General features: G+C 49.6%; 1 protein-coding gene across 1 annotated transcript in view; it reads right to left on the bottom strand.

Annotated features, from left to right (window-relative positions):
- Positions 1-11,695, bottom strand: part of Naa40 (N-alpha-acetyltransferase 40) — an 80,825-nt gene extending 69,130 nt beyond the window's left edge. Inside the window, exon 1 of the mRNA XM_075884994.1 lies at positions 11,611-11,695. Within this exon, the coding sequence (XP_075741109.1) occupies positions 11,611-11,695 (85 nt within the window). The remainder of the gene's footprint in view (positions 1-11,610) is intronic.
- Positions 11,696-12,546: the final 851 nt, after the last annotated feature.

Genomic DNA, 12,546 nt, shown 5'->3' with positions numbered 1-12,546 from the left:
GCACCAGAGAGAGAGAGAGAGAGAGAATTAACTTTCATAAAGGTCCTGAAGGGGACTAGGCACCCCTTACGGGGGCCAGCCCGGTGACTCCGCCCATGTGGGGACTGGGAGTCGGAGCTCGCCAGCCACCTTTTGGGCCTTCTGGACGGCCTGGTGTTGAAGGCCCCTGTCGGGGCTCCTGAGGTGGTTGAACCAGTCGTCCTCGGAGGCAGGGGACCCGAAGCTAGCGTTTAGCACGGGACACTGCCACAGCATGTGACTTAAATCGCACCTTGAATTTTGGCATTTGGGGTATTCTGGCCTTACATCTGGTAGGTATTTGCTGCAGATATAGGGGCTGGGGTAACTGTGCGTTTGCAGCAGTCGAAGCGTTAATTGTTGTGCTTTATTTAGTGCTGAGTGAGGTGAGGGGAATTCCTTTCTAAATAACTTATAGTGCGAGCAAATTTCATAATATGATAGGAGTGGCTCCCGGTGCGTGTTGGTGTCCCCGGCCAGTGAGCCGGACCACGACCTCCCGCGGCACGTAAGATCACGCGCGAGGTTATGGGCCAGCTCATTACCGTTGGGGACCCCTGGTTGAACGTTGATCCCTTCATGACCAGGGAACCAGTGTATGTGCTTGTCTACAGTTATCTGAGCAGATGCTAGAACTCTTAATGCCGCCTGGCAAAGTGTACCGCGGCGGTATGCCAGTGCAGCGGGTTTAGAGTTGGTAAATATTGTGTCGCGCTGAGGGAGTGCTAGAGCAAGGGCAATGGCCACTTGTTCAGCCTCGCAGGCTTTCTGAGTTTTTACGGTAAGAGCATTAAGAGCTTTTCCGTCTGGGGCGACTGCCACAGCTGCAAAGTAGGGTTTGTCCACGTATTTAGCGGCGTCTTCGAAAACCACGTCTGTCACGTGTAGGTTGGCCGCTTTTAGTAAGGATTGAGCTCGTGCCCTTCTTCGAGCCTGATTGTGCACCGGGTGCATGTTCCTGGGGAAGAGTAGCACTGTTATTTTAGCGTGAAGGAGTTGCGGTAATGGTTCTGGTTCGTTGACTTGAGTTGGGATAGGAAGACCTATGTGTGAGAGGAGTTCCTGAACCGCAGCTGTCGAAGACAGGCGCATGAGTTGGGACATTCTTTGTGCTTCGATGATTTCTTGGAACGTGTTATGTACCCCAAAGGATAGCAGGCGCTGCGTGCTAGTGGACATGGGTAGACCAAGTACTCGTTTTGTGCATTTTCGGATGAGGTTGTCTACTTTAGTTTCATCGCCTTTGCTCCATGGGTGAGCGTAGGCAAAGTAGTGAACGTGGCACATTAAGAACGCATGAAAGATGCGTAGTAAGCTTTCTTCTGTGAGTCCTGCGTGTCTATTAGCGACGCGTCGGGCGAGGTGCATGCCTGCCTCAGCTTTTTTGGTGAGATGTGTGATGGTTAAGTCGTTTTTGCCATTCTCCTGTAGGGTAACGCCCAGAATTCGAACCGACGACACTATCGGTATAACCGAGCCATCCATTGTGGAGAGGTGTATGGTAGGTTCGGCTTTGGTGCGGCCGTACTGTGGTGGCAGAAGCAGCAACTCGGACTTAGATGCCGATAGTCTGAGACCCGTGGGCTTTAAAAATGTTTGTACTGCAGTGACTGCTTCCTGAAGGCTCGCTTCGATTTATCCATCGCTCCCTCCAGTACGCCAAATAGTAATATTGTCGGTGTAGAGCGCGTGTTCTACGCCTTCGATGTGTCTCAGCTTTTGCGAAAGCTGCCTGAGGGCTAAATTGAAAAGAAACGGTGAGAGCACCGACCCCTGCGGGGTGCCGCGCGGGCCTAGGTTGTAGGTATGTGACTTGAGATCCCCAACTTTAAGTGTGGCCGTTCTGGCTCTTAGGAAAGAGCGGACGTATTCGTAGAAACGGCGGCCTAAGCCTGCCTCCAGAATCTCGTGTAGTATATGAGCGTGGCTTATGGTATCAAAAGCTTTCTCTAAGTCAAGAGCTAGGAATGCTCTGAGGTCTTTGCTCCTTACTCTAAGTAACGTCTCCTGCAGCATGAGAAGTACGTCCTGCGTGGCCATAGCCGGCCTGAACCCTACTTGATTGAATGGGAAGAGGTGTTTTCGCTCTGAATATTTTGTGACTCGACGGAGAATGACATGCTCCATGACCTTACCCACACAGGATGTGAGGGAGATGGGTCGTAGAGAGTCGAGTTCCAGGGGTTTGTTCGGCTTGGGAATGAGTATGACGGTCGCAGCCCTCCATACTGGAGGGACGCTCCCTTGCTCCCAAACCTCATTCATGTGGGTGGCTAGTGATTCAATGTCATGGTCAGCCAGGTTGCGGAGTAGCTTGTTGGTGACTCCGTCAGGACCCGGGGCTGACTTAGTATTGAGCTCTGCTATTACCGCGCGTATTTCAGCGCCAGTTATAGCCTGCTCAAATGGGTCGTCTGTGGCCCCCGCGTAAGGTGGATAATCTTCATGTGAGGTAGGTTCTGTGCATAGATACCAGGCTGCTGTAGCATCTAAAATTTGCGCGTCGGCAAGTTGCTGTCCTCCCGCTTTGTGTAACAGTCTATCTAGAGTTAGTCGTTGCTCTGACTTGGTGGGCTCGTCGCCGAGGAGATGCCTGAGAAGGTCCCATTTTAGACCTTTTCTCATGCGTGCGTCAAGTGAATTACACACCTCATTCCACTGGTTGCGTGCTAGGGTGTGACTGTACTCCTCGATTTGTCGGTTGAGCAATGCAATTCTTTTTCGTAGCCTACGATTGAGTTTTTGCATTCTCCATCTTTCTTGAAGACTTTTGTGAGCCTCCAGGAGATGTGTGAGGTGGCTGTCCATGTGGTATATGTTGCGTGTTGTAGAAGTATTTTTGGTAGCTTGTTTTACGTCCCGCTGTAGTCTCGCAAAGAGTTCAGAGAGTGAAGAATAATGGTTGGTGTCTTGTTTGCGTATCTGCCTAAAGAAGTTCCAGTCTACTACTTTAAAGTCTCTGGGCTCGAGGCTGCCTATATTGACTGTTGTGCTACAGATAAAGTGATCGCTACCGAGGTTAGCTTGCAGATTAACCCATGTGGGATTCGAAACCTTGCGTACTAGGGTCAGGTCAGGGGATGAGTCCCGTGACACTGAGTTACCTATGTGTGTGGGGGTAGAGAGGTCGTTAAGTAACATGAGATTGTGTTGAGTGAAGTGTGTTTGTAAGTGGCGTCCTTTCTGTGTTGTGCGATTGTAACCCCATTCTGCATGGGGGGCGTTGAAGTCCCCCGCGATGATGAGGGGATGGTTGCCTGCTATCTGCGTCGCTTTAGTTAGTAGTGTGGTGAATGTTTCTGTGCTGTGTGAAGGTGAACTGTACACGTTAAGGATAAATACCGATTGCTTAATGTGAGCGTTGGGGATGATCTCTATCATCTGATGCTCTATTTTGAGGTTTGGGCGTACTGCATGTGTCGTGTAAGCATAAGGCTTAGCCACACAGGCGGCTATTCCTCGAGCTTTGTTCCCACAAACGGCCTCGACTCTGTATCCGCGAAGAGCGAATCGGTCAATACGCGTTTCCTGCAGGAGAATGATGGCCGGTCGTTGGGTCATAGAGCCAATGAATTGTTGTAACGTTTCTCTCCGCGTACGGAGGGTACTTTCGTTCCATTGCCAAATTGTGAATGATTGTGACGACGTCATTTTAAGGTCTAGGTATTTGCCCAGCGCGCTTACTGCGTGCCAGGTCCTCCTCCAACACATTAGTCCTCGCGTCCATTTGTGCTGGCCATGCAGCCAACTCGATAAGTTGTTTCTGCATGCTCTCTAGTTTAGCGTTCAAAGCGTTATACTCGGCCGTGGTCTCTGCGCGGTACTGCTCTAGTATCGCGTATATATTGGCTGTAAACCGGTCAAATTCGGATTGCTCTTCAGCCTGGAGCGTCGGGCCTACCCGTTTCTTAGCGCCGCGTATCGAGACGGGGCCGCTGATAATGCTACCCTCGCGCGATTCGGGGGCCTGTTGTTTTGCTAGCTCTTCTTTAAGCGATTGGATTTCTTTAGCCTGCTCCGCATACATGCGTTTTAACTGTGCTAGTTCTGGGTCAGGTTGCTGTGGCGAGTGTCCCTGACGCTGCACTGCATGGGCCTCACCTTTGCATGCCACCTTGTCGGCCCAGGTAGGCTGGTCAGTGGGAGTAGGATTTCGTGGGCCTAGAGGAGGTCCGCGCACCAGAGAGTTCCTGGTCTTTTTCGTTGTTGCGTCATGCATAAAAGCGTGCAGATGCGCGTATGCACTGTCACCTTCATCTTTCTCGCGGGACGCACGTGACATTTGCCTCCCTCCAAAAATGGTATCGTCCCGATGCGCAGCCAAGGCGCTCTACTTCAAAAAATGCACATATGCACCGGCACCCACAGGACAAACGAGAGTTAGCTGGACAAGTAGGGTTTCATCCGGATGACATGCACGATCTCGGGTGAGCGGTTTCGGCGACTGGAACTGCAATCGCCGTCGGGGATAACTTCGTAGTTGATATCGTTCAATTGTCGGGTGACTCGATATGGGCCGAAGTATCGTCATAATAGCTTCTCTGAAAGTCCGCGTCGACGTATTGAGATCCAGACCCATACCTTGTCACCTGGCGTGTAGGTTACCAATTTATGTCGTAGGTCGACCGTTTCGCATCTTTGTGTTGCTGGTGACGAATACGCACGCGGGCTAGCTGTCGAGCCTCTTCGGCGCGTTGAGCAAGTTCTTCGACATCAGCATGAGTGTCGTCACACTCGTGTGGCAGCATGGCGTCCAACGTTGTAGTGACTTCGTGCCCGTGTATTTAACTAAACGGAGTCATTCTGGTAGTTTCCTGCAGCGCGGTATTATAGGTAAAGGTCACATAAGGCAAGATTCTGTGTGTTCTGTGTCGACATACATGCAGAGCATGTCTGCGAGGGTCTTATTAAGCCGCCCTGCTCGTGCGTTCGTTTGTGGATGGTACGCCGTTGTTCTCCGGTAAGCTGTACCGCTGAGCCTGAGAACCGACTCCAAAAGTTCTGCCATGAACGCAGTTCCTCTATCCGTGATGAGAACTGTTGGAGCACCGTGCCGAAGGACGACGTTTTCTATGAAGAAATAAGTCGCTTCTGCTGCTGTGGCCCTCGACAAGGCTTTAGTTTCTGCGTAGCGAGACAAGTAATCGGTGGCGACGATGATCCATTTGTTCCCTGTGGTAGAAGTTGGGAATGAGCCCAGGAAATCCATTCCGATTTTGGCGAATGGCTTTGCTGGTACTTGGACGGAATGTAATAAGCCTGCCGGCCTGGTGGGGGGTGCTTTGCGTCTTTGACAGTCGGCACAGGTTTGGACGCTTTGTTTTACAGCAGCAGGTAGGTTCGGCCAGTAGGAACTGTTTTGCAGACGGGAGAATGTTCGAGTGTAGCCGAGATGACCAGAGGTGACTTCATCATGGCAGGCTTCCAGAATTTCTTTTCGCAGCGATGCATGGACGACGAGCAAGTATGGGCGGTGGGAGAAAAGTTTTTCTTGTATAGGACGTCGTTCCTTAAACAAAAAGATGACAGTCCTCGCGCAAAAACTCGCGGCACGCCTTCACATCGTCCTTCTAAGAAGTCGATAAGCGAAAGCAGGTTAGGGTCACTGCGCTGCTCTTGTGAAATAGTGGCCGTGTTGATGATTCCCAAGAATGCGGCGTCCATAGACTCGTTATTCATAGCGGCAAGCTTGACGGGTGACCGCGAGAGACAGTCTACGTCGGTGTGCTTGTTCCCTGATTTATAAATTATCGACATGTCAAACTCATGTCAAGCCGAAGGCTCCAGCGTGTTAAACGGCCGGATGAGTCTTTCAAGTTAGTGATCCAGCAAAGCGAGTGGTGATCGCTGACGACCTTGAATGAGTGGCCGTACAGATATGGTCGAAATTTGAGAACCACCCAGACCACGGCGAGACACTCTTCCTCGGTAGTCGAGTAGTTCTCTTCTGTGCGACAGAGAGCTCTGCTGGCATAGGCTATCACTTTCTCGGAGTTATCTTGCCATTGTCTCAGTAGGGCACCCAGGCCTACATTGCTTGCGTCGGTGTGAAGTGCTTCCTGGTCAAAGTGCGCGAGAACCGGATGTGTTTGGAGGCATTGGCGTAATCCGTTGAATGCAGTTTGTTCCTTTTCGCCCCAAAGAAAGGGGACATCCTCTCGTGTGAGCCGCGTCAAAGGCGCCGCAATGAACGAAAAGTTGGCGATGAATCGTCGGTAATAAGCGCAGAGGCCTAAGTAGCGTTTCACTGCTCTTTTGTCATGCGATGCGGGAAACTCTGCGATAGCGTCAATTTTGCCCGGGTCAGGTCGAACACCTTCGTGGCTGAACAAGTGGCCTAAGAAACAAAGTTCGTTAAAATAAAACCAAAATGGCCCTTCTCTGGTTTTAAAGTCAGGCCAGCCGAACGTATTCGCAAGTTTCGTAGACTGTCATGCTGCTCCGTGGCCGCCAGAGTAATTTTTTCAAAGAGTATTGGAGTAACGGTGGAGCAGTGGCGTTCATAGCATGTGCATGTACATCTTGGCTGTCGTTGAACTTTCACTAGAGCGTTTCTGTTGTAGTTACTGGACGCACAAAGGTAACTGCAGTCGTTGCGCAGTCTTCGTTTGCAGAAAGGGTGCGTTTTTTAGACACAGCGAAGTAACAACTGAGACGCTTATTCGCTTTCATCTGTGCCTGTGAGTACGTTTCGTGCCTCATTTTGCGTGAGAAACGCGAGGCACGTTGTGATCTGCTTACCATTCGGCACTGACCTTCCGATTTGTTGCTATCGCGTTCATTTCTACGCTTTTGCAGCAAAGCTGTGACGTTTTTCAAAAATGCGTCAAAAATATCGGCTACAGACCTTCACGCCACAACAAGCGATGTGTTTGGAATTTACAACCTCTTCGAGGCATCGTATCCGAGTTTCTGAAGCATCTAGGTCATGCATAATATGCGACTGCAAAAAGGATAAAGCCATCGCAAAGAAAAAAACAAACAGTCCAGGCTGCATACGTGCTCAGCGACTCCAACTTTAACCGATACTCTCTGTGGGTACCATACTAAACCACGCGAATAACCGACTTAGGTGTTCCTCGAATGTAGCAGAGAAGACAATAACGTCGTCTAGATAGACCAAGCATGTCTGCCACTTCAGTCCTAATAGCACAATATCCATTGAACAATGAAAAGTGGCTGGCGTTGAGCATAACCCGAATGGAAGCACTTTAAATTCATAAAGACCGTCGGGCGTCCCGAAGGCAGTTTTCTCACAGTCTCTCTCGACGACCACTATTTGCCAATAGCCACTTCGCAGGTGCATCGATGCGAAATAGCGTGCATGCCGCAGCCAATCAAAACAGTCATCTATGCGTGGCAGTGGGTAGGCGTCTTTCTTCGTCACCCGGTTTAACTTGCGGTAATTTATACAGAAACGCAAGCTGCCGTCTTTCTTTTTAACCAATACCACGGGGGATGCCCAGGGACTTTTGGAAGTCTGTATTACGTCATCTTTGAGCATCTTCTGAACTTGCTTTTGGATCTCCTCGCGTTCTTTCAGAGCCACACGGTATAGATTTTGTCTGATCGGTCTCGTATTTCCTTCAACGATGGTTCGATGCCGGGTCAGTGGTGTTTGCTTGATTTTCGACGAGCACGAAAAACAGTTTTTGAGCTGGTGTATCAGCTCTAGTAGGCGCTGTTTATCCAAGGGTGGTAGGGTAGAGCGAATGTTGACAGACAAAGGGGTCGAGGCTGGGACTGTCGCGTCATCCGGTCGCAAAGCGAAGCAATCTCTGGCTTGGTCTACGTCGTCGTAGTAGGCAATTGCGGTGCCCTTCTGGATGTGACGACGCTCGTTGCTGAAGTTGGTGAGGAGCACTTCTTCCCGCCCTTCAGTTGTGTCGGAATGCCTCTCGCTATTGAAACACCTTGCGTAAGCAATAGCGTGTCTATTGGCTCCGCTATCACCTCATTACGGCACGGCCGTTCACAGTACACTGACACAAGGCAGCAAGACCTCGGCAGGAGCATCACATCCTCGGCTACACGCAAACGTTGCAGTTGTTCTTCAGTGGTGGCGTTACGTTCTGAAAAGGTGACGATACGTTCTGCAATGTTGATGACAGCACCATACTCTCGCAGAAAATTCATGCCCAAAATCAGCTCTTTACAACAGTCCGGTAAAATGACAAAAGTGGTGACGAAGCTCGAATTACCGATTACGAGCCGAGTGATGCATTTACTGGTTGGCGTCATTAGCTGTCCACCAGCACTCCTTATGCTCGGCCCACTCCATGGCGTGTGGACCTTCTTAGGGCGGTCGGCGAGCTCTTGTCGCATAATAGAGAAGTCAGAACTAGTGTCAACCAGTGCTGTTACGTAGTGTCCGTCTATATTAACGCTAAGGTTGGCACGTACACATTCATTGGCATTAGTACTCGTGGTTGTCGTCGTCTTCGTCATCACCGTCATCACGACGTCTTTATGTAGAGGCAATTGAGGGGGTATTTTTGGCGTCTCGGCATTTGGCAACCTTGCCCCCGGAGGTCACGGCAGTTATATTCCCTGGCACGGGCTTGGGGAGCGCTTTCTGACGGCGTCAGCGTAGCTTTGGCGATTCGTGGAAGTGTCACCTCGCGCAGATAAAGGAGACCGCCAGCGACGAGTTGGTGGAGACGCTTGGTTGGTCGGCAGGTGATCAGCACCATGGTCACGAGGGTCTTCAAAATAAGATGAAGCGGGACGAGAAAAGTTTCCAAACTGGGCTTCTCGATGACGGCAGTAGCGCGAGATGTGGCCTGGTTCGCCGCAGTGGAAACAAAGGGGTTGACGGTCGGCAGTGCGCCAAAAGTCGGTGCGGCGTACTGGTGGTCTCCGCACAGGTTCCTGCTGCCACCAAGGCAAGGTAACGGGCCGTGGCTGAAAGGGTGCTTTTTCTGGGGCAGGCGGATAACAGCGGACGGCATCAGCATAGGTCAGTGGACGTGGTTCAGGTAGTGGCGCCGGTGGTGGAAAGGCTTGCCGTAGTTCGTGGCACAGAAGCCACGAACTACGTGGTAGTTCGTGGCAACAGAACCAACTGGAAGCTCGGTAGACGGAAGGCCGAGGGCCCGCAGCTATTCTCGCAGGCTTTGCCTAATCATTTGCTGTAGAGAGCTTTCGGAAACGGCAGCGTTTTGAGCGGCGGCACCAACAGGCGTTTGGTCGGGCAGGCGGTCAAAGTGGTGGCATCGTTGCCGGAGCGCCCGCTCAATGACAGTCGCCTCTTTGATAAATTCATCCACAGTTTTTGGTGGATTTCGTACAAGGCCGGAGAAAAGAAGTTCCTTAGCTCCCCGCATCAAATGACGAATTTTCCTCGCGTCGGGCATGTCAAGGTCAGCGCGGCGAAATAGACGGGTCATATTCTCAGCGAACATGGTGACGCTTTCGTTTGGCTTTTGGACGCGGGTTTCAATCATCTGTTGTGCGAGATCCCGTCGGTCCGCACTCGGGAACGTCTCGAGAAGCTTTTGGCGGAAATTATCTTAGGTTTGGAAAGTAGGCTTCCTGTTCTCGTACCATCTGCGAGCGCTATTTTTCATTGCGAAGTAGACATGACCAAGTTTCTCTTGCACGCTCTAACGATTCACCACAGCGGTCCGCTCGAACTGGTCAAGCCAGCTAGTCCTAGACATCTTCATACGGTTCCCCACGGAAGACTTTAGGAACACGAGGAGTCTCAAAAGTTACCTGGTAAGAATGAGTCGTCTGGGCCGGAGGAAGATTCGCAGACGTTGAAGGGGCCGCCATGTTGGTAAGAGGAGATAGAGTCAAGAGTTCTGGACTTAGACCCAGTAGGCGCCGGCTGAATCGGTGTACTGGAGTCGTAACAAGATGTTGAGGCTCCGGACTGGGTGTACGGTCCCGAACAACGCTTTCCTGCATCAGGTTGCAGGCCCCAGAACCTCCACCAGTGTCACGACGTGAAAGCAGAGGTCGTATTTGAAGATGCTGAGAAAGCAGCAGCGGGTCGGTCTTTTCATTTACCGTGTGCCAGAGAGTTTGTCTTTATCGTTGTTGCGTTCTGCATAAAAGCGTGCAGATGTGCGTATGCACTGTCGCCTTCGTCTTTCTCGCGGGACGCACGTGACAATATACAGAATATAGACATATTATTAGAGAAAAATATTCCATAGTGGAAACCCCGTAAGGTGACCTTATATAATCGTAAAAAAGAAAATACTACTTAACAGCAAAACACATGCAGCATGTCATTTTTAATAAAGAGTATAAAAATCTGAACAATGGCGAGTCTAAGAGTTATACAGTTAAAAGCACAAAAATACCGGGAGAAGAAAACTGTGTAATAAAAGCAAACAGTAATCAAAATTACACAGTTATAGATGTGTTTGACGAATATTGGATAAAGGATGTTATTCATTGCACATAAATTTTCGAACCGGATGCTTAAACGACGACACATAATATGCACACTTAATTTTATATGGCAAAGATTTCCAGAGTTTGAATAAAACAAAAGCTATTCTTTGAGAATCCTACTTAGTTCGCACCTTGGGAAGTAAAAAGCTGCTGTTTGAGGAAAAACGAGTAATGTTCGAATTAGAAAGGTCTTGAATGAGAACAAGTTTTAGAAGGCTGAATTCCTTAACTACGTGATAAGCTAATGTGTACACATTGAATTTCTTCATGTTGTCAATATTTAGTATTTTTTGTTCTCGGTACAAATCAGTAACATGTAAGCGTCGGAAGCTCCTGGTGATAATGTGAAGGCTTGTTTTTGTACATGTTGGAAAGAACAAACATGACAGTGACATGTTTGGCCCTATGAAGCAACGCAATAATTAAGATGACTGTGAATGAATGCATATTATAAAGTGATCAATGTGGTCATCAAATCAAAATAGCATCTAGCTTTTAATAGTACCCGAATATGGTAAGATGTTTTCTGCTGCAGTTCTTGAATAAGTAAGTTAAATTTTATCCGAAAATACAGCTGAATTCCAAGGCAAGAACAATGACCTGATATGTGGATGAGACACGAGTTGATAAAAAGTGTTGGAACTTGGAGTTATTTGATGACCTGTTAAAAGCTGTAGTGACACGTATCCCGAAGGAGTACGGCCACTAGCGTGGGTCCAGTCTTCGCGAGCCGCAGGGCACGCGTTAACCGTCGCCGTGGCGAGAATACGATACTGCTCAAAGTCGCAACACTTTATTGTCTGTGGCAACACCAAACGCAGTACAGCCCGTTGCGAAGGCGCGGCGGGAAAGCAAACAGGCTTATCCACGCCACGGGCAATAAAAGTACTACACAGGGTGCCACGAGCACGTCTCTGCGGTAAAGGTGATCCACGGAGACACCGGGACTAAGGCCCGGTTGCTCTAGCGAGGGCAGAGGCGCTCGCGTTGGCTTCAGAGGGAGACGGGTCGGCGTAGCTAGGCCATGCACTAGGACACCGTACCTACCACTCTTCGGCCTAGCGTTTGGAAGGGGGGGGGGGGGGTGACATAAGGTAAGCGTTCGCTGCGGGCGCAAGGCGCTGTTGGTGAAGTCCGAACGAGCCCCACAGGGAGCTGACGGACAGAGAAGAAAAGCGTGCTTACCCCATGTCGTCCCCAGGGAGGTCTCTCCGCCCGCTTCCGACGCAGCGCGCAAGAACCTCCCGGGAGACTCCGCGTGCGGCGCCATAGTCAGCATCCGCTACCGGGTGAGGGGGTTAAACGTCCCTCCGATCCCCCAGCGCGGCAGACAGTAAAGGAGGGGAGACATGTCGGGACATGAGAACGAAGAAATCGGCGGCAAAGCCCGCGCAAAGGCAGCGGACCGGCCTCAATTTTCACAAAGCTTACTTTTAGAAGGATTTATCAAATGCTTATTTTTATTACACCATGCACTGACGTCAAGAAGTTGAACATTAAGGGTTGATATGAGGAGGAATTACTTGAAAGTAGAAGAGTTGCGCCATCAACATATAAAAAACATCCAGTTGAAGAAGTTATTGCGGAAGGTCATGAATGTAGAGCTGAAATGGTAGTGGGCCCAGAATTGAGCCTTGTGGAAAACCAACGCTATTTACGTTATTAATGCAATAGATGAAATAAGTGGATACTAATTGCTCTCGATCAGTTATGTAACTGCAGAAAAGATTGAGAGAGTTGTTTCCAATGCCATAAGATAATTGTTTAGTGAAGAGAATGTGATGATTAGGCCTATGAAACGCTTTAGTAAAATTTAGAAAAACAGAATGAAGGAAGTTACCCTCGTCTTTTTCTGGTTTGAATTTTTCTGTAAAGTAATTGAGGGCTAAGTTAGTCGAATATCCTTGTCTACACCCAAACTGTTTGGGATGCAATAGGTGAAATTTCGTGAAGTAGCTGAACAGTCGAAAAATAGACGAGTCTTCTAGAAAGAACAGATATTAGTGGGCATACAATGTCAAATATCACTGAAATGTGATCACTGATCAGTATTAGTCGCAGAGTCAATAATCGACCAATATGACATACGAAGACCTGATCCTGAAAAAGGCAAGTCTGAAG

The sequence above is a fragment of the Rhipicephalus microplus genome, chromosome 2, assembly GCF_043290135.1.
Source record: "Rhipicephalus microplus isolate Deutch F79 chromosome 2, USDA_Rmic, whole genome shotgun sequence".
Taxonomy (NCBI): Eukaryota; Metazoa; Arthropoda; class Arachnida; order Ixodida; family Ixodidae; genus Rhipicephalus; species Rhipicephalus microplus.
Note: the sequence above shows the minus strand (reverse complement) of the source record. Positions and strands in the feature narration are given on the sequence as shown.